Consider the following 26330-nt stretch of genomic DNA (forward strand, 5'->3'; position numbering starts at 1 on the left):
AAAAAAAAAAAAAAAAAAAAAAAAAGAAGGAAATTATCATTTGCCCATTTGTCTGTTGCTCTTTTTCCTAAGAAATTTACTTCTTAAATTGCTTTTTAAACGAAACTTGTGAAAGGCTTTCTTCGATAGTTCCCCTTTATCCCCTTCTTGTTACTTCCATAACTGGCACCCAATTGGCCAGAGCTTCTTCCCTGTTAGTTCCTGGTCTTATAACAGTAGGCAGCCTCAGTGCAAGGTTCACACGAGGAAGAGCAGAGAAGGCCCTGCGGGGAGGTGAACTTAGAAGGGCAGGGAAAGGCTGCCAGACCAGGGAGTGCCCTTGTGGAGAATAGACAAGCTTGGGCAATGGACCTCAGACAAAAAGACAGCACGACGTTGGCCTGGCCAGTCCTTAGAGGCCAAGGTTGTGGGCTCCTCCTTCAAGTTACCTGTCTGTGTTAGGCCCACCCGCTGGTCCAGAGAGAACCAGATTCTTAGACTGATAGTGTCACTGGGAACCGTAACACCATCAAAATTAATTTACCTCTTCAATCTGGCCAGAGAGAGAGCCTGATTTTGTGGTTGACATAAAATAATTTCCTGTGGCATCATTTCCACTCCAATCTTATGCAAAATAGCCATATATTCTTTTTATTTAGCCAAACACATCTTTCTCTGTGACATAGTTACCATAACAAATGCAGCACTGTGTGCATGTAAGTGTTTATCTGTAGCTGGTCTACTTTATTAGCAGTGGCACAAGCAATAGAAATTTAAGACAGGGAAAGTTAGGCTTTGATTCCTGTTATAAAGGGTTGGACGATAAATGCTAGCTTTTCACAAGAGGTTAAAGGAATAAAAAAGAAACAATTTATACAATCTGTGTGAAATTTGGTGGTCTGAGTTTCACCATGAAACAATGCTGTGTTTTATTTGATTGTTTAATAGTGGCAGTGAGGCAAGGGGATAATGAATAACCAACATAGTTGGGTTATAACGCATTTTGCTAAAGACACTTATAGTTCAGCTACTGCAGGAAACGAAACTGAGTCCATACTATAACTTGGCAATTTATAACCTGAAAGTCAATCAGGACTCCTCAGAGATAATTAGATGTGTGTTTCATGGGTGATGCTGGTGACTAGGTTTACACATATCAAGCGTCCTGCTAACACATGACATACGCAGTCATTTGGGACCTGCCAAGGGTTTCTTAATCCATTTACAGTTTCCCATGGTACAGTTTCCTGCTTTTCCAGCTAGTAGCAGTCAGCATCTCATTCAGTAAAATGTTTCAAATTGTACAGGTGATTTTAAGCCTGTATATAGCTCACCCTAAGGGCCCTCCCAGATTCTAGCCAACACTTTCCATTCTGCTGGTGGCTGTGACCCAAGGCAAGTGTTCACAGCTCTTAGGGTTTTTTTTTTCTTTTTATGTTTTGGTTTCTCTTTTTGTCATATTGGAGCATGTGTTTCATCCCAGCGCTGATTGTCTTCTGAGGATTTTTGGATGATGGCATTTCCCAGAACATTCTGAAGCTCAGTAATGTTTGAAGGACGCTTCACAATTTAATGCTATGCAGCTGGCTCTGGCAGCTGGGGAGGAGAAGCAGTCTCCATCCCATCGTCTTCATTCTTTCCTCTGTTGGACATCTTTGGAGGAGTGTCTACCCGGCTAGTCTGCCTGGTGACACCAGGAGCTCAGCCTGTCAAACAACAGAGCCGGGATTAGGGACTCACAGTCAGCTTTTATCTTTTCCCAGCAGAGCCCAAGTCTTGTGATAGTTGAGAGAGGATGGGTATCCTTTTATCTGCTGAGTTTCTGTTTAAGTGGGGTTCTAGGCCCCTCCTGTGAGGTGACATGAACTTTTGGGCTCAGGGCTACATTTCTGTAAAGATGCTATCATTTTGATGTGACCTACCACTAGTTGAGAACTTCAGGTTGATCACTCTGTGAGAGTAGTTGCTCAGTGGGAAGATGCCAGGGACTGCTGAGAAAGGAACACAGCACTTTGTGCATCCTGATTCCTCACCGCGGCAAACCCCTCGACGTGTGTGTCTCCTGTAAGCATGAAATTTCCTGGAGACAGAGAATTGTTGAATCTTAAAAACCACGGAAGCCAGGTATGGTGTCAGACACCCATAATCTGAGCACTCTGGAGGCAGAGGCAAGAGGATTGCAAGCTGGGGCCAAGCCTGACTATTTAGCAACTTAGTGACTCCTTGTCTTTAAAGAAGGAATGGAAGGGGGGGAGGAACGGAGGAACGGAGAAATGGAGAAAGGAAGGGCTAGGGCTATAACTATGTGAGAAGGCCCTGGACTCAGTCCGAAGTACTGCAGAACAAATCACACACAACAAAACAATTAAATCTACTTGAGGAAAAAATAGTGATATGTCTCCCAAAATATTTAGATTTATCCCTGTACCTAATCATTGTACGACACAGTTCATACGTTTTTATGTTTCCAAAGTGGTATTTGAAAATACCTAGTGATTCCTTTCACTAATCCTATTAAGAAAAATTTCCCTGCATTTTTAAAAATAGCTTTTCCTTGTCTACTGCCATACCACCCTGAACGCCTGGAATCTCGTCTAAAAATAGTTCTTCCTTATCCTGAGCTAATTATATCTTCTTTTATAGGGCAAGTTAACCATGGCCATAGGCCAATGGCTTTACAGTGCTCTTAGAACAAGATAAAGATATTAAAGAAAGGAACTTGTTGTCTTCAAACTTCTTGTCTTCTCTTACTGTCATTAGTGTTTACTCAGTAGGATTGTCATTAGTGTTTACCCAGCACCTAGTGATTTTCAAAGAACTCATTAAAGATGGACTGACCTTAAAGACAGCTGAGGGGGCCCACCCACGTGCACAGGACAGAGGGCTGGAGGGTAAATGAAACAACCCAGGAGAGAATCAGCGGCCCTCTCCACGACCTCCAGTGGAGAGGCCTTGCTGCACAGAGGCAGCCTATGCTCCAGAGGAGGGCTGGCCTAGAGGCCAGGGCTCTGACCCAGTACAAGTCTGAAAGTCGGGCTCAGGTTAGTGTTGGACACAGGAAGAGTCTGAAATGTTTCACCGGATGCAGTGAATGGCTCTCTGGTTCATTTCACACAAATCACCCCCCTACCTGGGGAACTGGCACCCTGAAAGAGGAGGCTGGCTCTTCACTCCTCTGCCGTGCACGTCCATGCAGCAGACACCCATATGACCCAGAGTGGAGGCTCAGAAGGAGGGAGAAGTAACAGAAAAAGGAATCCCAAGGATGTGTCCTTCCTGCCTCTGAGAGCTGTTCTGAGGGCAAAAAGGGTTCCTGTGAGAGCGCTGTGGAAAGGCCAGGTACCTTCGTGATGTTGTAGCATTTCACTGTCTTTGCCAGTGAGTTCGAATGGACTCCTACTCCACACTCAAGAGTTCACACATGTACACAGTAGGCATGGAGACTGGATTCCACATGATAACTTGGCCTCACTGGGCCTCGGGCGCCTTAATACAATGACGACAGTAATGGGTGGTTAAGTGAGGCGCGGTGACAGTTCCTATCCTCTTCTTCCTTCCTTCCCATCCAGGTTCTCTTGTACTCATGCTCAGGGAACTGCTGCAGATGGGAATTTGAAGCTGCCTGCAGTGCTTAGGGACTGCCCTGCACAGAAATCCTGCCTTCTCATTTTGTTGCTCTGCTACATCACCCGCTTTACTCTGCGCCCATCACCATCTTCCTCACCCAGACGTAGACCAGACGTATCATCACCTCTTTTCCTCCTTCCACCAGAATGCTATTGTCATGGGCTTTTGCCTGTGCACATAAAAGGCTGCAGTGCTAGCATAGTTCTTGGCTGGTGGTATTCCTGTGACAGCCCGGAGAACTGGTGGGCTGGGAAGGGGAAGCAGTTTTGTCCTAGTGAGGGCTTGAAATATCACTGAAAACTCTGAGTCTGTGAATTCCTGAGCCACCCTTCCTTCCCATATGTAGACTTCCCAGGTTTTTGTGGTTTCTCCCCCCAAATTTATTGAACATCTGTTTCATTTCTCCATTCAGGCCAAGCTTCACCCATAATATGTCTCATGGGAGGCAGTTGGCTTTTGGATTTCCACTAATTACTGTCTGTTCAGTTCCTTCCTAGGAACTAAACATTCTTAAGGAGTACCGGATGTGAACTGAGCCAGTTACAGGAGGGAAGGCATTGCTGTAGGGGTTCTGCTCAGCAAGGAAACCATAACCAGACCAGTGACTACAGAAAGCACCAGTGCCAGAAGTGTTGTCTGAGAGCTCTTTCAGGAAAAGTGAACTTCATTTTGAGTTAGCTGAAACTCAAAGACTATAACCCTGTCACCACAAAGGCTGTAATCTGTAACCTTCCTAAGGTCCTGCCTTTCCCTAAGGTCAATTCGATGGCAGTGACTTAAACCAGGGTTCTCAAACCCAGGTGGCTACCTGATCCCTGGGGAAGATGAAAACACAGCGTTGCAGGCCTCTCCTAGGGACCTTCTGCAGGGGGTCTGAGAAGAGTCAACAAAGTTGAGTTTAAGTCCACCATTTTGGAAACCTCCTTTTTGTTTTTTGGTATTGTACCAAGTCTGTTTTAACTTTGTATTTTAAGAAAATTTTAGACTTACAGAAAAGTTACAAAAATAGTACAGAATTGCTTTGTATTCCTTATCTTCCTTCTCCTAATATTATCACCTTGTATGACCACAGAAAAGTTTATCAAAACCAAGAAATTAGCACTGAAACAGTATGCTGACTACACAATGGGCTTATTCAGATTTTAGCACTTTTTCCCCAAAAGTCCACTCTTGGTTCCAGAGTCATACCCAGGATTCCACATTACAGGTAGCCATCATGTACCCTTAGTCTCCTGATCTGCTCAGGACATTTCATGAGATATTTTTGAAAAGTGCTGGTTAGTTATTTTACAGAGTGTCTATTCATGTGGAAAACCTCTTGCTTTTGATGGATGGATTTTATGTGGAAAAAGAAAGGAGAATGAAAACAAGAAAAAGGACTAGATGGTTAAATTATTGACTTCAACTAAAAACAAAAGCAAACAAAATCTACAGGAAGTCTAACACCAAGTTACAGAGGGACTAGTCACTTAAATTCCCTGTATGTAATTCCAAAGGGCATGAGTGGGGCTGTCACTTTAATTCCATTCAACAGACAGGACAAGAAGATGACCAAGGGACAGTTTGGAACAGCAGCAGGCTGGTTCTCCCCAACATGTACATTTAAAGGACCTTAAAGTTCTATATTAGTCCTATGGTCCTAGATGCAGTGGTCCCCATATAAAAATCTTTAGCATCTTATTTTTCAAAAGCCACACCCAGAACTCCCAAATCATGGTTCACCTTATATACAAACACAAACAAAACTGTCGGTGATTCAGAAGCAAAAGAACAGAAATGGATCTCTGTCATTTAAAAGTAAAGCCTGGTCAACTTCTCATCCACTTGAGAGTATCACAGAGTGTCCTGCCAGGCTACAGCAGGGCACAGCTGTTCCAAGTGTGGGGTGTGATCCAAATGTCTTGGCTCAAATCCTTTTCTACTCCTTACTGTGTGACGTTGGGCCACTGGGTTGATCTTTCTGTGCCACCAGTTGTTTACTTCTTGGGGGGATGATACAGGACCCAGCCCACAGGGTTTCCTGAACAATCCATGGGAACATTCAGTAAATGGCACCTGTCATCACCATTGTTCTCAGATTGGACTCATTTATCAAAGAGTGAGCATTTAGTAGGATTGAAAAGCCCCTTTGTTTTTAGGGAGGAAAAAGAAAAATAAGGTGTTTTTCCTGATTCTCACAGTCCTGTACTGCATATTGACAGCAAATATACCTTGTGTCAGAGTCCCCTGGTACCACCATGGCATTGAGAGCTGTCACAAGTGTCTAGGGCACTGCTGGTACCAGCTAAGTAACCCATGCTATGTATGGAAGAGCCATGAAGCAGATGGGGATGAAATGTTTCTAGTCTGTTCTCAGTTAAGCAGCCTTCATGCAGAGGAGCTGGTCACATATGGAGGGCTGGAGCACATTAAGGTGGGACGTGGAAATTGGGAATAGAGGTTGCTGCATCTATATCACTAGGCCATCAGCCAGCTCCACCTCAGCCTGACACCAGAAAGCTCCCCTGTTTGATGGAGGGATTGTTTCTGCTGTGGAAGTTTGGATTGTACAAGTCTATGTCCTGCAGCTCCTGTTCGTGAGTGCCCTTGATCTTGTAGGTCCCTCGCCTTTCTTTGTTTCTGGAAGCTTTGAGTGGGAGCCAACTCCGTCTGGACGTGTTCTGCCCTGAGGTGTCTGCTTACCCCACGTACCTGTCAGGCCCCTCATTCCCTGACCTGGAACCTCTACGCATAACACTGGGTGCAGGACAGCTGCTCAGGAACACTTACTGAATGACAGTGAACTGACAAGGAGAGACAACTAGGCACACAAAGAGGCTCTTACTAAGTGCGCTGCTCAAACTGGGGTACAAAACTGCTTTCAGTTAATAACTTTCCTTCCTTATGTTCTTTCAGGTGGTAAAGTGAAGTAACAAAGGAAGCATTAGGGTCTTAAGGTCTTGCTCATTACACTAAGGATTCATCTCTTTCTAAGAGAACTTATCGGTATTGTCACAAAGGCCCACAGAAAGTAGGGGTCCATAGAGAGGGCAGATTTTCCTACGTGTATTCACTTTCCAGGGACACATCTGGGCAACAAAATGAACTACGTTCTTCCCACAGGAAAGGACACTTGAACCCAGGCAGGAAGGGAGCATGGGAAGGTGGTCCCAAGCAGTCTGGAGCATTAAGACTGAGTGACCCCATGGGGGTGGGGGCATAGTCTCTATATACCAGTATGGGTATCATTTGGCTTCATTCTGTCTTCTGAGGCTGTCCCAGACAGGCCAGCCCAAGGCCCATACTTATTAGGAGATTGTAGTATGAGCTATAAAGTGCCAGGGTGCTTTTGCAAGTATTTATATGAACTGGATGTGATAGCTATGCGAGTATGGAAAATATGTGAAGAGAAGTATTAGAGAAGATTCTTTAAACTCCTTCCTTGGTAAAATGCCTAACAGCCTGTGGGGGCTGCTGCAGTCATTTGCCCAAGAGTATATACCTCAGTGCACAGCGATGACTTTCCCTAGGCACATGTCCATGCCACCTTCTGTGGCTAATAAATTTTAAGCTACCCCGATAGTACTGCACGGGCTGCATAGGCAGTCCTGTCTTGATGAAGAGGTCTTAGTGGTCTTTCCTAGTAGAAAATAAAAGATATTTTATCTTGTTTTCTGGTATTAAAAAGATTTTTCTTTAACAAACACTTAAAAAGTACTTGAGAACATAAACGCTTGTTACAAACTAGTATTTTTATTGCTGCCCCATAGAATGAATTCCACTACTCAGTTAAATACAGTCTGCCTTTAGCCAAGACCCTGGAGCCAAACATTTTATCTGGCTGAGTTTTACACTGAGTCTGGAGTCTCGGGGCTTGGGGTGGGGGAGGATGAGCTAGCCTTAGAGAAGATGCACATGGACGGTTCTGGGTCCAAACCAAGGTTCAGAAATCGAGTAGAATGGCATCATACTCCTCATAGATCCTGTGCCTCTCAGAAAATACATACTTAATGTCTGTGAGTCTTCCATGGGTGTTTTTATCTTTTTAGCTAAATGTAGAGTGCATAATAAGTTTTCAGTTGATACATTAGATGTTGACCTCTGTTCAGAGTGCTGATGTCTGGAAGAAGGCAGTAGGTATCAGTCTCTGCTCCTTCTACAATGAGCCTGGGTCTTTCAGATACTTTGCTACAAGCTAAATGAGCTTTGTCCAGGAGATGATGAGGGGCAGAGATTATGGGTGTTGCCCACAGACCCATGAGATGAGGCTCTGGCTCTTGGGGAGGGGATAAGTGGGAATTACATCTGGCAAGAGAAAAGGGAAGGCACTTGGGTGTTGTACCTTCTCCACACTTTGATCAGACACCTTCCCTGAGATTCACGGGTTGACTGATTTAAGCTTTAGGATAAAACGTAGATTCATGACATATCTCTTCTGAAAATAGAATGAATACCTGCAACTCTATTTGACCTTCAAAGAAATAACAGAATAGGCCAAATATTTGTAAATCAAGGGAAATTTAATTAGTCAGCATTTCAGATAAAAAGACTTGTTTAGGGAGGGACAGCTGCCTCCTCAGTCACCCTTACTCAGCATTTGTTTGTGCTGCCGAGGGCCTCATCCATGGTAAGCAAGTGCTCTACGCTAAGCTACATCCCCAGTCCCCAGCCTTTGTTTTGACATCAAAATTGAGCAATACCAAACAAGGGAAAAACCTCATATTGTCAAGCTAAATACAAGCCAGTTGTGTATCAGTTGAATGTGAACCTCCCTCCAAATGCCAGTGATGGCCCCAGTGAAGAGAGCAGGGCCACTGGCTGTCTTGAACCTTCTGTGTTTCACAGAACACATCCACCTAGTAGTGTGTCCAGTTCCCCCTTGGAATGCATTCCATGAAGAGTCACTGATTATTCTAAACATTGTCCTGAAAGGCCTTTTGATGAGTTGAAACTGAGACCCCTCACACAGAAACATCCCAACGTGCTGCCTACTCTAGTTTCTGTTGGTACCTGACTCCACGAGTTCCTGGTCATGCCCCCAGCTGTTACTGTTCTTCCTGCAGATTTGCAAGATTGTTTGAGCTTGCTGAACCCCTCCCTAAGCACTGGACATTATACCTAATTAATGTCAATGGAGCTTGCAGTTTCCTATCTGTAATTACTTTCCCAGTTCTGTTACACTCTTTATGCTGGACAGATGCAGTGGCCTCCACATACCAACTGTCCTGCAGTTTGTACCTATGTCGTGAAAACCCTGCAGGAGTTCCTCCCCTCCTTTTAGATCCTGCCCCACCTCCAGGGTAGTAACCTCATCAGGTGAGCCTCCTGTAATCCCAAGATTTTCTCTGCAAGGGCAAGGAGGTACAGAGCATCCCTGGTACCCCTAGCTTCCCTAGGGGTCCTTGGGGAGAAGAGGAACTGGTGTAATGCCTGTGTCTGCCTCAATGATAACACCTCCTTCTCTTCTTCTGTCTTTGGCTGTGATCTGCATGTACCATGACAGTGCGAAGGACCCTGAAGAGTGGCCTGACTCCAGAAGAAGCCAGAGCCCTGGGCCTGGTTGGAACTTCTGAGCTGCAGCTGTGATCCTCGGGGCACCTGCAGGAGTGTGCAGAGCAGAGGACCAGCTCTTACTGGACAGAAGCCCACCGTGGGGCGGAGGAGTTCTGAAAGGAAGCGCTCACCTGTTACCTTGTGGCTTTTGTTGCCCTCTATACATTGACATGGATCTCCAGAGATCTCCTGCACGAACGTTTTCATCGTGTCAGCTGTGTTTTTCTTCTTTCCTTAACACCTGGTTTGTTAGTTCCAAAGTGTGATACTTTTTCTGGGCAAAGAATGGCCCTTTTAAGGAACAAATCACTTCTGTCACAGTTATTATGGTAATATGAGGCAATTTGATTAGATTCACATACTGGGTCTCCACAACACCAAAATATCCAGATGTAAACTCCAATCTTGTACTTAAAAGAAAGCACAGATTGTTTACCAGTTGTGGATTTTAGATGTACTAAATATTTATACAAATTCATAAATGTACACCATGTTTCAAATACTAAATAAATAGAATTTAAAGTCATAAAGAAAATCTGTTCTTTCAGGTGTGGGAATTTAAACAGCTGTGCAAGCTCACCTTTCCAGGGCCTCTTCTAAGGGCATCAGAAGCACCCTTACTTTGAATGACTTACAAGCCCTTTGGGTTGCATTTTTCTGCTAGATTGAGAATAGTACCCTAACGTGCTCTTGGGAACTCCTGGTTTATGTAGGTATCAGTTCTTGTTGCAGGACACACTAGCTGTTGTTACCTAATAGCCATCATCCCTTACCCATAGGCTTGCTGTGATGCCAAATATAGAGGAGTTTTCCACACAGCTGAACTACTCAGCACTCACTTTTTTACCTTTAATGTAAAAATTCATCTCAGACAATCCTAAATTGCCAAAATCAAGTAGAAATGTAAAGCTTTGTCCACAGAGAAGCACAGAATTGCACACTGAGTACTCAGCTCTCGCACTGATGATCAAGAGCTACAGCATCCAGAAGGGAAGAAGGCACTGCTTATTCAGGGCTCTCAGCAATCACAGAGGAATGCTGAGGGGCTGGTGCCTCACAGAACTCAGCCCTCTAAGCACCCCTTGGCCTGGGGTCACCCTGTTCCCCAGGAAGAACAGCTGCCTTCAAAAGTAGGGAACGGTAAACCACTGCAGGAGGTATTTTGGGAAGTTATATTATTTCATCCTTGCCTCACTTTCCAAGTCCCTGTGCCTCTGCACCTGGGGTTATGTGATTTAAAGACAACATGGTGGCAGTGGGACCTAAAAAGCCAGAGATAATAAATTCATACTATGGGCCCGGTAACTGTGTGCCTCCTTCTTTAAAGCAGGCATTTGTGAAATGATACCTGATGGAGGTGACTTTCCCAGAAGAGCCTAGAAAAGTTGTGTTTGTGGATCACAGACCACTGTTATTTAATCACCCTTGAAAATGATACATATTATATTAATGTTCATTTCCCTTATGGTTGTAAATAACATGTATAATATTCCATACCTGGTTTAGTGGTTTGTGAGGGCATCTGTTTGTTGCCTTGGTACTGAATACAGATGTGGACTATCTATAGTGCATGGGATACTGATGGACAAACAAAAGGAAGCTGAATTTTGTTAGACTGTGTAGTGAACAAATACTTTGATGCTGCTCTAGGGGCCCTTGGTGTTCTGTTGTGAGTTGTTGCTCTAGAATAAAGAGCTCACATTTGGAAGGAAGTGACTGAATGGGTCTAATGTTAATTTAACTTTGGGGATCAAAGACTTCAGATTCAAGCAAGATTAATAAATTTCTTGCTTAAGGTAAGGAGGGTCTCTTATTGGGAATGATATCCTGAATGCTCTCTCTGTGTTATGGAAATAATATAGGGTAGAGGTTCCCTAGTGTGTGGCTTGCACTCCCCTGAGTGTATCAAGAATTACTGATATTTCTGTCCCTTTCCCAGGGATTGTGATTCAGTTGATCTGGAGTGTGGCCTGAACTTTGGAATGTTTAAAAGATGATCTTGTTTCCAATACAAAGATGAATTAGGAAGCCATGGAGTCATGGGGGTGTTTCTCTCTTTTTTCCTCCTTGGGATAGGAGCTGGAGACTGAAGATGGTGTTTATTAGAACTTCACAAAACCAAACATAATTCCCCAAGGCAGGACTGGTTCTTAATCACTACTGTCAACCTAAAATAAATGAGAGATTGGCTCTCCAAGATAGTTTACTCAGGAATAGCAGAGGGATTGTAATCCCAGATATGTTTGCTATGGTGAACTACAGGTGCCTCTGATGAATATGGGGCAAGGAGAAACTTTTAAAGACAAAATGCAGACGTTAATGTAAGTTGTTTTGAAACAAAGAGAACATTGGCTGCAGGGGCTTACTGCAGGAGCTGATGTCAATTAGTCTGTCTCAGACTGTTGGGAAGGTGTTCTTGTGTGCACATAGTTATTTTTGTGTGGCTATCTGTAGCAAATTGGGGCTCAGAAAAATATTTCCTGTGGGCTTTTTAAAAAAAAAAATAGAGCATGTCAATGCGCTCGTTCATGGCCTTTTAGGTTCATTTTACTAGGTTAGACACAAGTTTCTTGATTTTGGTATTGAAAATTTTCACACTGTTGAGGAACGGATCAAGCAGGCTATGTTTGAACACAGCCCTCTCACTGGGTGTCTAGTGAACTGTACTTGATCTCCTGTCCTAAAAGCCAGGCAGAAGCAAGCTTCTCCCTCACTAAACATTTTCTCATGCCCCGTATCATGGGAGGAACATGGGCAGTGGTTTAAGCAGCCAGCTATTGCCACCTCAATCTTTTATTCACCCAAAGCAATGCTTCCTCTGTCAGTGGCAAGACAGACCTGCTACGGGAAACAAACCCAGACACTGGGCAAACTCACAGGGTAGTCAAGAAGTGTGTAGTGAGAGTCCCTGAGAACCCTGCTTGCTGGGTGACTGTCCTGGATTCTCTTCCCACTGGCTGTAGAGTTCTTCTAAGGGAACAGATCCATCACAAAGGCCTGGAGGAGTCTGGACACAATTTATCTGCATCTTTAAACTTGGTTGGTTTAGTAGATTTAGTGAAATTGGAGGATATTTGTTATTTCCTTTCTCTTTGTTGCCACTTATCCTGGCTGCTTCTATTATTGATTTTTATTCAAGATATTAAATTTCTCTACAAGAACTTTGAGAAGCATTAAAATGAGTGGTACCCTACACTTGCAGGGTGCTACTGCTAGTCGTCTGGTTTACTATGTAGATATTCCTGTGCCTGCATCTTCATATGGATGCTGGCAAGGAGGGGCAAGCACTTTTCTATCAGAGATGCTGGGTTTTGGTTTCTTTGGAATCGTAAGGATTTTTTTCTGTTTTAAAAATAACTTATTATGCTGGGTGTGGTGGCGCACACCTGTAATCCCCGCACTGGTGAGGCTGAGGCAGGATGATCACCGAAAGTTCAAGGTGAGCCTGGGCTATCTAGTGACTTCAAGGCCAGCCTAAACTACACAGTGAGACCCTGCCTCAAAAACAAACAAAAAAACCACAAAAACTTATTCTAAAGGACATGGGGATGGAGAGGGAAGATGCATAGGGCCTTACAGGGCTGAAGACCACATTTTCTTTCAAGTTTGCTGTTGAACAGTGCAGGGAGGAAGAGCAGGGGCCAGGAGTAGGGGAACTGGTTCCCAGGCTCCTGATTGTTCTTGGCTCTGCATCATCTGTGGTTTCTGAACCCGTTGTGCTCATGGCCTCAAATGGTATACCACCAAGAACCACTATACTATGCTGACTACTGGGCACCTAAGAACACCAGGTTCTAATCCCAGGAGTCTGTCATTGTTGCCTTATGAGGAGAAGCCTTTGTAGATGTGATTAATTTGAGGATCTTATTATGGGAAAATCATCGTGGACTGTCTGGGTACGTCCTACTCCCAGTCATAAGTATTCTGAAAAGGAAGAAGCACAGTGAGATTCCATGAACACGAAGGAGAGGGTAAAGTGAAAGTAGAAGGTACAATTTATGTTGTTTTAAGCCACTAAGTTTGTGGGTAATTGTTATGGGAGTCTCTCTTAGTTTTTTTTCACTGCTGGGAAAAAACCACCCCAAAACTTAGAAGGAGGAGAGATTTATTTTGGCTTAGAGTTACAGTCAGTGGTTGGATGCTCCAAGGCAGACATGGAATAGCACAGGAAGGCTGCTCACTTATCATGGGGGGCACGAAGCAGAGAGAGGAGGGAGAAGTCGGGAAGGGAGATACACACTTCCAGCCCATGGCCCCAGCCACTGGCCTCTTCCAAGCAGGCCCCACCTCCTGATAGCATGTTAGCTATATTGTCTCCAAGATTTACACACCTTCCAAAAGGCCTGCCTATGAGTGCATGAGACCTTTGGGAGACGTTTTTAAAAATCTAAACCATAATATAGTCCTAAGAAGCTACACAACCACAACAAATATGCACCGAGCGCCAATGATGGAGGAAAACGCGAAGACTGGGAAATCAGCTGGGAAAGGACAGCCTTGATCCCTTAGGGAGAGCACCAGGAGCTAGTGGAGGCAGTAGCATCTGAAGTTTAAAGATTAGGGCCAGAGATACAGTTCAGCGGCGCAGCGCCTTCCTGGCAAATGTGAGGTCCTGAGTTTGAGTCCTGGTACCTTCCCTAAAAGATTAAAAATGTTGTTATGCTAAATTAAACTTTTTATTCCTTCTGGACGTATTGATTTGTTTCTATGGATTTCAATTACCACCTATAACCATCTCCTTAGCCCAGCTGAACTATATTCCTGTCCAACCTCTTTGCCATTATTGGCAAATATATTACACTTCTACATTCAAAAAAAAAAAAAAGATTAAAAATGTAACACTCATTCTGCATATATTTCTAGTTATCAGAAATCATTTTATCAGAGAGGTAGTAAAAACAGAAACACCAAATTGCCTAAGGGATAAAATGTCTGCAGTCCCAATGAAGGTTTGTGTTAAAATACATAAATTTTGTTGAAAAAGGTATTTGGTAGAAAAATCAGTTGCTGGCTAGGTAATTCACAAAGGGACTGAAAGCGTATCTTTGTGAGCATTTGATGTGTATTGTTTAGTAGAGTCCTTATGGTTATTCTGTATTTTCATTTTCCATTTAAAGAAATTGAATGGGACAGGTTTTGAAGAACTTTTCCTAACATCATAAGAGAGGAAGTGACATGGCTTGTCGCGGTCGTGAGAATGAACCAGGGATGAACTTGGTTTGTCTTGATTTGTTTCTACCGTGTCACCCTCTGGTTGGTCCACACTACTTTCATCCTTACTATTGGGAAGCCCTGCTTACAACGGATTTTGGATATTAGTACATCCAGTTAAATATCTGAATCATTTTGCTTCCTACATATGTCAAGGGTAGGTACTGGACAAGACATGGGTGCTAGGTGCGTTAGGAAGTATTACAATGTATAACTATGAAGACCCCATTTCTGAAACCACAAATGAAGGTGCTCTTGTCTGATAAAGATTTTTGAGCCACAGTCCATGAGCATTGCAAGAGGAAGTCATGGAGATACTTTAATGTCAAAACATCTTCGCACTGGTAACACACTGCATTATGGCATCTGACAGAGATGGTTTGTGAGCTGAACTAACATAGTCCTGCCTGCAAAATAAAGCAGTGGCCTGTCTTCCCGACTTGTGCAAACATTTATACAGCATCATCACAACTTTTTTCCATTAACTAATTTTGCCTTGTTATCTATTTGTCCTGAAGGATGAGGCAGCTTTTAATTTAGTATAAAATTATGTATAACTGACTCTTTTTTAATGGTTCATGGGACTCCACGCCAGGTAGGGTGGCTTTCCAGAGTAACACAGAGTCTCTATCTCAATAATGACTGAAGTCACACAGGAAACAAGATGATCAAAAGTTCACCAAATGGTACTGGCATGAAGTACTCAAAGCAGGCTCTCCTTATGGGCTGGGGCTTCATGGGGCTCTGAGGTAGAGGTAAAATAAAGCTGAAACCTCAGGAGGAAACTACAGGTATAAAGGAACAGGAGAACCAAGCTGGAGTTCTGGAAAGGAAGGGAATGGCTGAGAAGAGTAGAGTTGGGTGAGTCATGCAGTAAGTCAGTAACTGGAAACACAGTTTGGGATCAAATTATAAAGGAAGAACAGGGAAAGTTAAGACTACCTTTTCTGAGTTCTTATGTATGTATTAGCTCATTTGGTAGTCACAGTTAACTCCATAATGGAGGCTGTGTATTTTTTTTTTCTTCCGGTACCAGGAATCGAACTCACGACCTCACGCTTGCCAGGCAGGCGCTGTGCCGCTGAACTAAATTCCAGCCCCGAGCCTGTGTATTTTATAGGAGAATGCTTGGCTAAAAAAATCTGTTGGCCTAAAAGAATTTCATCACAGAACTCTAAGGGTAACAGCACAGGCAACACAAATACCTCCTCTCCCAGAGTCTAGTCAACTGCAAAGGGCCAGAGTTACACTGCACAAGTAATGCTACCAGGGACCCTATACAGTATGTGAGGGCTGCTGCTTTGGTTACATTATAACCTCTACAGCAACTGTTAAAACCTAAAGCAAAGAAGTACAGCTCAAAAACCAATAAAATGTAGTTAATTTTGAAAACCGAAATAAAGTTGAAGGAGTACATAGGGATATAGATAAAACATGATTGGCCATGGGTTGAAAACTGCCAAAACTGGATGATGATACAGAGGATTAATCATACTATTATTTTCATCTTTGTCAATGTTTAATAATCCCACAATAAAAAGTTTGGAAAAAATACATTATGCAGAAATTTTAAAAAGGTCACTTGGTCTTCCTATGCCAGTCATTATACAGGACTTCCTGGATTAAAAAGTTTTGAACTCTCCATGCAATAAAAAGCACAACTACTCAGATGCACTAAGTAGCAAGTTTTGGACTCAGTAAGCACCACTGTCACCATCAGTTGATTAAAATTCCTGGTGCCTGGAACCTTTCCTGGCAATTTTAAGTTAGTGGGTCTGGAGTGGGATCTGGGTATGACTCCAGCGCCATTGATCCGTGTTTGGAAGTTTTGAGAACACAGCTTTAAGGGGTCAGTTCTATGGGCTGTCACATGCAAGCTGCTACTTTTCATCCCTATCTTTAGTTTGGTTAACTCCCTGCAAGTAGAATGATGAATGTGTTTTATGTACCATCTTAACTACATCAACACATCATGAAACACTGCCATTGATTCTTACTTTGTAACTCCACCAGTGTCTCTTATGCAGACCACTTTAGCTGCTTTAGTTTCGAAACACATCTCTGGGTGTTTTTCTTCAGGCAACTCATTTGACTCCCATGTTGTTACATCTCCCATGTTGTTACCAAAAGCACAGGGCCAGCTTCACAGGTGGCTGACCCACGTAGCCACAAAGGGCTGCATACTCAGAAGGGCCTCCTATTGATTTACTGCTCTCCTGTCACTGTACTAGAACTCTTAATTTTATCCTTGAACTTATATTTTGTAAGTCACAGACATGAGTAGAGACATGTGTGTCCACTGTTTCAGAGTGCCCATGCATGACAGCTTTCCTGAGCATGAGATTCCAGGGGACCCACCATGTGGCACAGCTTAGTCAAATCAGCACAAAGCAAACATGTTATGCCTATAGCTGAATACATGGTGTACTGAGAGCCCCAAGAAGCTTTGTTTCTGTTTGAAACAGACTTTCTTCAAACAGAAAGAAGGCAATGGTATCCTAGAAATGTGAATTATTGAGGAACCCTATCCTATCCTTTCTTACTTATGTTATTTTTCTGTATTAGCCAACTACTGATGCTGAAAAGAATAGCACAGAAGAAAAGGAAAACAGGGCAGTTCACACATCTTTTTCTTTAGTCTTTTCTTATCCATAGGTAAACTAGTTAGGGTAGGTTGGTAAGATATACACATATCAAGAGATGAAGTAACAGCTCATGAAGTTTTATGCAGCTTTTCTACTATTCTGGAAAGAACGGAACACATAAGCATGCAGTATGTATACATAAGCTATAAACTACAAATTGTGTAATTTTGGCGACTGCGTGAGTTGATGCTTTTATATTTGTAAACTGAAATGGCGCAATGGTAAAATGCATTTAAGAAATTTTGGGTTTTCTCTACTTCAACTAGCTTTAAGTAGCAAGCAGAAAACCTCATGAAAAGCTGTAAGACAGACCATGAACCAAGCAAGCAGAAAACCTCATGAAAAGCTGTAAGACAGACCATTTTAGTTCTTTTAGTGGTACTGTTCTTCTGTGGTGGTGGTTGTTTTTTTTTTTTTGAGGAGGGTGGGCTCTCATTATGTTGCCGAGGATGGGCTTCCAATTGTGATCCTCCCCAGTGGCCTGGATTCCAGGCGTGTGCCACTGCATCCAGCTGTTTTCCTGTTTTGTACAAGAGGCCCACTTCTTCAATTTTGCTGAGCCCTGCCTACTTTGTAGCTGGCCCTGCTTTTCATGGCTCTGTCCCTTGAGGCAGGCCTTAGCCTGTCCTTAACCCCTGTCCTGACAGCCTTTTGAGGACTCCCACTGCTTATCACCGGTCTAGTGGGCACCACTGCTCTCCTGGTTCCTTTGCTGCTTCACTTGTGCACTCTAGAACTGGACTGAAACTAACTGGTGGGCTCCCTGAGTGCTAAGTGAAAGAGACTGGCTGCAGTGGAAGAAATTGTGACTTGTGGCTCCCCTTTCAACCTTGACTAGTCTTGGAGAAGCAGTCAAATCCTGGTCCTTTCGTTTCCTCCTTGAATTATTGCATTTTTATAAATGCTTGAACTGTAATAACCTAAGCAATTAAAAGGGCTAAAATAGCTCCCAAACTAGGAAAAATCTGACATAGTCATATCATTGTTGAAAACATTCAAAAATGTGTAAATGACCAGAGTGAATCAAAAATGGGTTTGGAGCAGCAAAAATAAGAGGTACCACTTTTAACATTCCCATATTTTAAAGTGACTGAATATGCTATTAACACGAAGCTCTATTTATGCTTCCAAAGACTTTTAAGCACTAATGTTTCAAAATTTTGAACCATTATAAAAATTAGGAAGCAACCAACTAGACTCTGACTCAATCCTTGAAGGCCAATTCTTCCCCTTGGTTTTCCTCAGGGGCTATGAAAAGTGGCAAATGGAGGAAAGACTCAAGTTCCTTTTTCATGAATATCACTACGGCTAACAATCAAACCAAAATGAAACACTTGATAAATACTCAAGTGGTATCAGAGTCACATGCAGGTAGAGAACCACAGGGACTTCTTTTAGCTCCCCAGTGGGTCATGGAAAAAGGAAGTCCTGGATAACTGTACAAGGAATCCTGGGCAATCACTGCAGAAGAGACAAGTCACACACGAGAATAAAGACAAGCTGGAACTGAGGCGTGCATCTCATACAGGTCTTTGGGCCTCACTCCTCAGGGCTCTTTCTCCCCCAACCTCAGGAATTTCAGTCAAAAACTGAAGCCACTCAAGGGCTGTGTAGGTGACTCCCTACTATCCCTCTTGGGAAGTACAGGGAAGGCTTTGTCTCTGCCCAGTGCTGGGCCACAAAGTGAGGAAACAGACATTCCTAATTGCAAACGTGAGCAACTTTCTGTATAGAAATTCTGTTAGATGTAGTAGGTAAATTCAAAATTATCTTACATCAAATCTTAGACATAAGCTAAGGGTGGTAGCACATGCCTATAATCCCAGCACTTGGAAGGCTAAAGTAGGATGATCACAAATTCCAGTCTTGCCTGGGCCACTTAGTGAGACCTTGTCTAAAACGAAGATGTAGTTCAGTGTCCTGTGTCTGATCATCAGTGTCACACACACACACACAAAAGACAGAAATTAGGCATATAGGGGGCCAGCTAGATGCCTAGTCCCCCTCTACATCTATAGGAAAATGATTTCTGAATTATAAAAAATTTTCAAAGGAACTCAGAACTCCACCCTGATCTAAGCAGGGACTGCCTCTCTTAAGGTTATTCCAGGACAAGACAAAGTGGGGGTAGAGGTCACAAAGCTGTGAACAGGCAGAGAAGATGCAGTGCTTCTGTTCAGTAACTAGCTTCTCAACACTGTATGAGAGGCTTGCAAAATAGTATTGGGAGTTTGTTTTTTCTTTTTGTTTTTAAATGGTTAGAATAAAGTATAGCAGAAGTACGTATCTCCTTAAAAAATAAATTTTGGCAAATTTTGACATAAAACTAAAAGCAAAAAAATTTACAGGACACTGATGAGGAAGTTTATAGGAAACTGAAAAATGAGAATACTGAAATATGTTCCTGGTAAAGAATATAAAGAATATATTCAAAGTTTTCATGAAACATACAGCCCATGAAGTTAAGGCATTAACACTATCTAACAACAAAAATTAACTCATTTCAGGAAGATCAGTATGGAAATATTCTAATGTAGTGATGTCCAAAGTAACTTTCTGTGATGAGGGAAACATTCTATATCTCTGTGCTGTCCAATATGGAATCCGCTAGCCATGTGAATTCTTGAAATGTAAAGGCAACTGAGGACATGAAGTTTTCACGTAACTTACATAGCCACATGTGACTAGTGGCTACTTACTCAACTGTGCAGCTCCAACATTTCTTGAGTCAAAAACCAGTGGTTTCTTTCAAGGGACTTCTCCCATTGCTGCTAAGGTACTGAAGGTCAGGTGTGCAAAGAAAGGAAAGCTCTTAATCAATTTCTCTGGCCACTTAAGATCTAAAATTCTATACAGCTTTTGCGGGCAGAGGCTGGCACAACCCACTAGAAAGAGTGTAAGAGAAGGACGCTTGGGTAAAATTCAGTACATATGTCCAATCCCCAGCTATTGTAAGTGGGAAGATTTTTGTCATTCAGAAAGATGCTTATAATTGCACAAAATCAGGTGTGGCCACCTCTGGAGCCATCTGTGCATGGAAATTACTACCGTGAGGCTGGTAGAGAAATGGAGGCGGTGCTCATTTTCGGATAGGGTTTGCAGAGCTAGAGGATGGTTTGGAGGCAGAGGGAGCTGAGGGCCCTTTCTGGCCACCTGCAGGCTGAACAGGCCCTTTCTTCTTTGGGATTACAGTCTTGTTCTTGGTCTTAAATACTTTGCTTGGATCCAGCTTATTCATGAAGGAGTCGGTCTCTCCAGTGAGCAGATCTGTGTTGTAGGTGATGGGCTTATACAAGCTGAACCACTGCTGTAAGGCAGAATTGGGAGAGAGGGTCAAAACTCAAAGGAAAATTTCATTCTCAGTAAGGCTGTGGCGGGAGAGAGCTGGGGACAGCAGAGAAAATACAGGCTGAGCGTCCCTAATCTGAAACTTTTCTAGTATCAACCAAGAAAGTCTATGCACATATTACAAAATTTGAAAAACTCTGAAATGTGAAACACTGCTGATCCCAAGCATTTCAGATAAGGGATACTCAATTTGTGTTCATTTTAATGAGAAACTGCCTTGAAAACTCGTAGCTCTTCACTAAGAGAAAGTGATGATAGACCCCATCTATTCTTGGTCAGACACACATGTTTTGAGAAGCCTAATCAACTCTAAAATAAATGCAGTATAGTACGAGAAGTAAGGCTCCAAGTGCACTTCTTTCCTTCTGATCTAATGAGCCACTAGGGGATAGTGTCTTTTTTTTTTTTTCCCCAGTCCCAGGAATCGAACTCAGCACCTTGTGCTTGCCAGGCAGGCACTGTGCCACTGAGCTAAATCCCCAGCCCCAATAGTGTCTTTTTGACTAGTCCTCAAAGTAGCTATTCCTCATCAGGTGGATTCTGGCAGCACCACATCCCCCATCCTCTACCCCAGCAGAGGTACAACAGGCTACTGTGGGCTTTTCTAAGGGCAGAGGTACGTGCAGGTGTTTTCTTCCTTACTGGTTTTCCGAGTAGTTGAGGGAAAACAGCATCCTAATTTATTGGCCTTTCTTTGATCACAACCACCTCACAATGTTGACCAGATGGAAGTTATCACTACATGGCCTTTGAGGAAAATGAGGCCTACTCAGTGAATAAGTAGCAAGGTGGCACTTGAGCTGAGTCCCTAATTTTCTGCTAATTTAATGTTTCAGAAATCACCACGAAGGAGCACAGACCAGTTCATTCCAGGCACAAGTTCTTCAGCGACACTTTGTGTTCTCAAACCAGGATGTACATCACTTTTACCTGGTATCTCTGTTTGAAATGATGCCAAGACTTGTAATATAAAAGATGCATAGCCATACAATGGAATACTCTGTAGCCATTAGGACAAAGTAGCAAGATAGAATACTGAGTGAAAATAACAATGTGAAGAAAAAACGCAAATAGCACATTATCATTGTGATTTAGCAAAAGCAAAAAGGGATCCTCAAAAATGTATGCTTTACAAGCAATGAGTATCTCAGGAAGATACACAAACTGTTAACTGTGGGTTCCTATGGGAGGACAGGGGAATAAGAGATGTATTTTTTACCCTTCTTGAATACATGAAATGCCAGTCCAAAAACAATTTATTCCTAAGCCTCTAATAACATTTAGTTAGAAATAAAAACTCCCAAGATGGTTGATTCTGAGGGTCAACCAAGTTTGGGAATCACTTAAATACAATAGATAAATACAAAGTGAGGTTGTCCATGCAATGGAAACAACTGCCTTGGTTTTTTAAAAACATGGGTTCCTGGGCTCCACCCCAGACCTCATAAATCAGAAGGGGAAGCTGGGAATTTTCAAAGTAACCATTTCCTCAAAGGATTTTATTTTTTCTGAGACAAGGTCTCACCATGTATTTCAGCTTGGCCCTGAACTCACTATGTAGCCCAGGCTGCCCTCAAACTCACAGTAATCCTCTTGCCTCAGCCTCCTGAGTGCTGGGATTAGGCTGGCAGAATTTTAATATACATCACATTGTGAGATGACAGGTGTTCTCCCCTTACCTTGGCCTGTGGGCTAATGCCATAGCTGGTGAAGGCATACTGCCACTGGGGCAGACCCAGGTGGGTGATGAGCAGGCGATAATAGGCAGTAAAAGTATCTGTGAGAAAATGCCAATATAACGCTCTGTCCAGGAACCAGATTTCAGTGTCTTGTGCTAATGCTAAAATAACAAAGGAAATAAATAATACAGATAGTTTAACATTTTTTCCCTTTAAAGTATAAAGTTAACATACACAAGGTTAAAAGAAAAGCAAAAGTAGAGGAGATATAACATATACAAGTTCTCTTTTTTCCTCTTCCAATCTCTTGGCCCCATTCTCCAGTGGCCACTTTTGCCAGTTTCTTTGATACTCTTACACTTTTTTTTTTTGTAGTACCAGGAATCAAACTCACAACCTAGCGCTTGCCAGGCAGGTGCTGCTGAGCTACATCCCTGGCCCTCCTGTACATTCTTCATCGTTAGTCACTAGATCTATCTGCCACGCTCTGGCTATCTGGAAGCATATTCAGGCTGTCTAAGCAGATGTTCCTTTCTGAGCGGACTCAGTACCCTTCTCCCTCACTATATTGTAATTTACAGCTTTTCTGAAGAAGAGAAACTCTGGCTCAGGCTCTCTTGAAGAGGCTCTCTCTAGTGGTGCAGGTTCTCTTAGCAATCAGAAGTGCTGTGAAAACCAATTATAAGAAACTCAGACCAGCTCACTTCTGGGAATTCTGCCTGTGTGGCTGTGACAACCTGGTTGAACAGAAACAGGCACTATTATACCAGCTCTTCCTGCCTTGCATCTTCTGGCCTTCCATTTTTACTACCTCAAGTCTGTCTGAGTTCATCTCCACCTAGATAGCTGTAAATTTCCCTAAGTGGGCTCCATCATCCAGTCTCTTCCTTTCCTAGAACTTCTTTTCGGCTTTTTGAGACAAAGTCTCACTATGCAGTTCAGGCTGGCCTTGAGCTCACTCTGTAGCCCAGGCTGGTCTCAAACTTGCAACGATCCTCCTGCCTCAGCCTCCTGAATGCTGGGATTACAGGCATGTGCCACCATGCCCAGCCCCAGAACTTCTTATGGTCACAAACATTTTCACTTAAATCCTGTCATTCTCCCAAGCCGTCCTGACTGTCCACTGTCTTCCACATTATGTCTAACACACTGTTCTACATGAAGGGGTAGTTTGCCTTTTGGCTTTCTCTTCTTCCTCATCTTATGTGACCCCCTGAATTGAACTGCTACTCCCCCAAATCAGTTGCACTTTCCCATAACATAGCTTTTATCCATTTGCCCTTTTGGTTGGATGTCCCTTTAACCCTCTGTCTCATATCTAATTCTAGTCACAGTTCAAAATGCAGCTCACAGGCTATTTTGCTATAATTCCTCCACTTAGAGAAGGTCTTTTCACACCCCAGAGGTAAATGTTGGTGCATCTCTTAACCATCACACAGAGTTAGCTGAAGAGAGGTAGGCCAGCTCTCAGTCCCCCAACCCAAATTGCTGTTAGCGGGCCAGGCGGTGGTTGCTGCTCAAGGGCACAGAACCTCCGTAGCCACTACCTGGCCCCTTTTCTTTTACTTTGCCAAGTGGGGTCTAGTAATTCAGAATTTATTATTGTTAACTAGTCTAGATATAGAAGTTTAAAAGAAAAGAGTGTTTCCTGGATGCTTATCTTATCCATGAGCCTGCAGGAGTCTATGAACACAGTGACCTTTTCTTTCAGGTTTTACTCCATTACCTAATCCCAATGACTGTTTCGCAGTAACTCACATGTGCAGATGGCTAGAAGCTGGCCTCAAGGGGAATGCTTGCAAATGATCAAAGGTGCTTTCTGGGTTTTCACACATCCCAGAGACCTGGCAGCATCTCAGGGGACCAGGGAGGTATGTGCTTTTTGTTTGATGGGCGACAAGCAAAGTCAGGAAGACCAAACCCAAACTGTATGACCACGTTTGTAAAGGATTCTTACCTGGTTTCCCAGTTTTGTAGACAAGGCAAACCTTCCCATTTCCATTGCATGAATCCAGCTCAAATATCACACTTCGAGAGTCAAAATGAGGCTTCTCTGGCTGGTCCTCACTGGCTGCAAACCCAGAAGTTACAGTAAGGTTCAAACAAGCTCAACAAACAAACAAACACAGAGCTGTACATTTAAAAAACAAACAAACAAAAAACAAAACAAAAAAACCCAAAAAGCTGTCTCTCAGACACATTCTGAAGTATTATTTTCCAAAGAATTATATGCTTTAAATGCCCTAGATCTACTGATAGATTTGGCCTTCTGTCTGGGCTTTCCCACCATCAGGGACTCAACAAAAACTATCACAAGGACATCCTAAAACCCACAAGAAATTCCTTCACATCTTACATTTATCTTATGCCTTATATGCCTGGCTCATTTTGCACATATTTTCTGTATCAAGGTTCACTGTGATAAACTCTTTAAGACTAAAGAAGTTCATTTAAAAACACCTGCCTAGAAATGTCTGTCTCCACTTGTGGGTTGACATCAATTTCTACAATTACCTTCTGAGACCAATGAACCTTGCTTCAGTGAAGCTTATGAGGAATTTTCTTTTTTGCTTTTAAAATCTTCCTTTATCTAAACTCATCAATTAATTTATTCCCATATTTTATTCTACTCAAATTTATTTTAGCAACTGATTATGATCATTTGTTGCTTGTTGCTTGCATGATTAGATCCATCTGACTCCATCTTTATTTTTAAACAATGTACTATTATTTCCCTAACCAAGTTGGGTACCCAGAACTCTAAGATGGCCCCCAAGATTACTGCCACCTGGTGTACACACCACTCTCCCCTAAGGGCACTTGGGAACCTGTGAATATGATGGGTAGTCATTCTTCTCATTAGATTACATTTAAAGAAAAGTTCAAAGCACAGTAGGAAGAAATTTTTATGGCTTAATGTGAAAGGGTCATGTGACTGGTATCTAAGGGCAGCCTTAAGTTGCTGAAAGTGAATCCTGGACTGGAGGTACAGCTTATATTCCTCAACCATAAGGATGAAAATCATACCAAAAGGCTGTTGCCATAAGAAGCCAGAGGGATCCTGACTTTCTCAGGCAACTACAACAGCTAGTTCCAGATTTTTTGCTACAAGAAAAATTATACTGTTATTTAGACACTGTAAAAGAGTGTTACAGTTTTTATCTTGGTGTTCTCCAATAGCCTCATAGGCAAAGCTTTGGGAAGGTAGCTGGATTATAGAGGGTTATAGCTGACTTGCTGTTAAGAGGTGGGATCTGGTCAGGAGAGGCAGGTCTCTAGGCGGGTCATGGCCTGGAAGAGTTTTTCTGTTGCCCTGGCTTCTTTCTTCACTCTCTGTCACACCATAAGCAGCTCTCCTCCATCATGCCATCCTGCCTTGGAGCCAAATGACTATGGACTGAAACGTGAGCTAAAATAAACCTCTCCTTCCTTCAACTGGGGTGTTGGGTGTTTTGCTCCAGCAATGAGAAAGTAACTAAGATATAAGGTTTCTGTTATAAGCAATTCTCACTGAGGACGCCCTCACTTATCCTGTTGTTCATATGCTTTAGGAGCTATTTGACCTACAAACCATTTCACTCAGAAGCAGCAAAGAACTTGGAAGTGGAAATGCAGAGGAAAAGAACTGTATTTAGAGTGTCATATTCCCTAAATCCTCTTGAGATTGAAGTCTTGAGTGAAGGTTATAACATTCATTCATTCATCAAATTTTCTTTACTTGCCTACTACTATGCTCTGAGAACTGAATTGGGTGCAGGAAACAAAATCCAAACTCTGACATTTTCTTCCTGAAAATTTTCTTTGTTGATATAGGCTGTTTATTTTTGTCATCTTAATCCCAGGCTCTTAAGAAGCTATGAATGGGAAGGGTTTCAGCTTGGTAAAACATACTGTAAAGCTACCTCTTCCTCTGGTTCTAAAAAGAAAACAAGCAGGCTGATTTCTAACCCAAAGCAGAAGTTTCTCCAGGTACCTTCATATGTATCATCCTCTAGGTCTGCCAGAGTCGGTGCATTAGGAAGTGAATACATAGAAGACTGATTGAGCTCAGTTAGTTTTGAGATGCTGTTAATCGCCATGTTGCCCAGTGGAATGATGTGCTCTGTGGGAATATCAAAAAGAAGAATGACATAAAATAACGGCCTAGTTACAATGCTCATCAAAAGGTTTCTCCCTCAATAACCCAAGTAGAGCTACTGTTTGGTCCCATTGCTGAGGCATCTGATGGAAGGTGGAAAGACAAGAGTCACTCACTACATGGCCCCAAACACCAGCTTTCCATGCAGAAAGAGAAGAGAAGGAGAAAGAG

At 42.8% G+C, this 26330-nt stretch overlaps 2 protein-coding genes across 14 annotated transcripts in view; one reads left to right on the forward strand and one right to left on the reverse strand.

Annotated features, from left to right (window-relative positions):
* Positions 1-10854, forward strand: part of Fhod3 (formin homology 2 domain containing 3) — a 455934-nt gene extending 445080 nt beyond the window's left edge. For all 9 annotated transcript variants that reach the window (XM_005372817.2, XM_005372818.2, XM_013510258.1 and 6 more), the window contains one exon: positions 9089-10854. In XM_005372817.2, coding sequence (XP_005372874.1) covers positions 9089-9171 — 83 coding nt within the window. In that variant the 3' untranslated portion in view covers positions 9172-10854. The remainder of the gene's footprint in view (positions 1-9088) is intronic.
* Positions 10855-19810: 8956 nt separating this feature from the next.
* Positions 19811-26330, reverse strand: part of Tpgs2 (tubulin polyglutamylase complex subunit 2) — a 32258-nt gene continuing 25738 nt past the window's right edge. For all 5 annotated transcript variants that reach the window (XM_005372833.2, XM_005372836.2, XM_005372835.2 and 2 more), the window contains 4 exons: positions 25995-26123; positions 23979-24092; positions 22022-22182; positions 19811-20301 (listed from right to left, as the gene is read on the reverse strand). In XM_005372833.2, coding sequence (XP_005372890.1) covers positions 20074-20301; positions 22022-22182; positions 23979-24092; positions 25995-26123 — 632 coding nt within the window. In that variant the 3' untranslated portion in view covers positions 19811-20073. The remainder of the gene's footprint in view (positions 20302-22021; positions 22183-23978; positions 24093-25994; positions 26124-26330) is intronic.

This window comes from Chinchilla lanigera, unplaced genomic scaffold (assembly GCF_000276665.1).
Source record: "Chinchilla lanigera isolate Chin_1 unplaced genomic scaffold, ChiLan1.0 scaffold00001, whole genome shotgun sequence".
Lineage (NCBI taxonomy): Eukaryota > Metazoa > Chordata > Mammalia > Rodentia > Chinchillidae > Chinchilla > Chinchilla lanigera.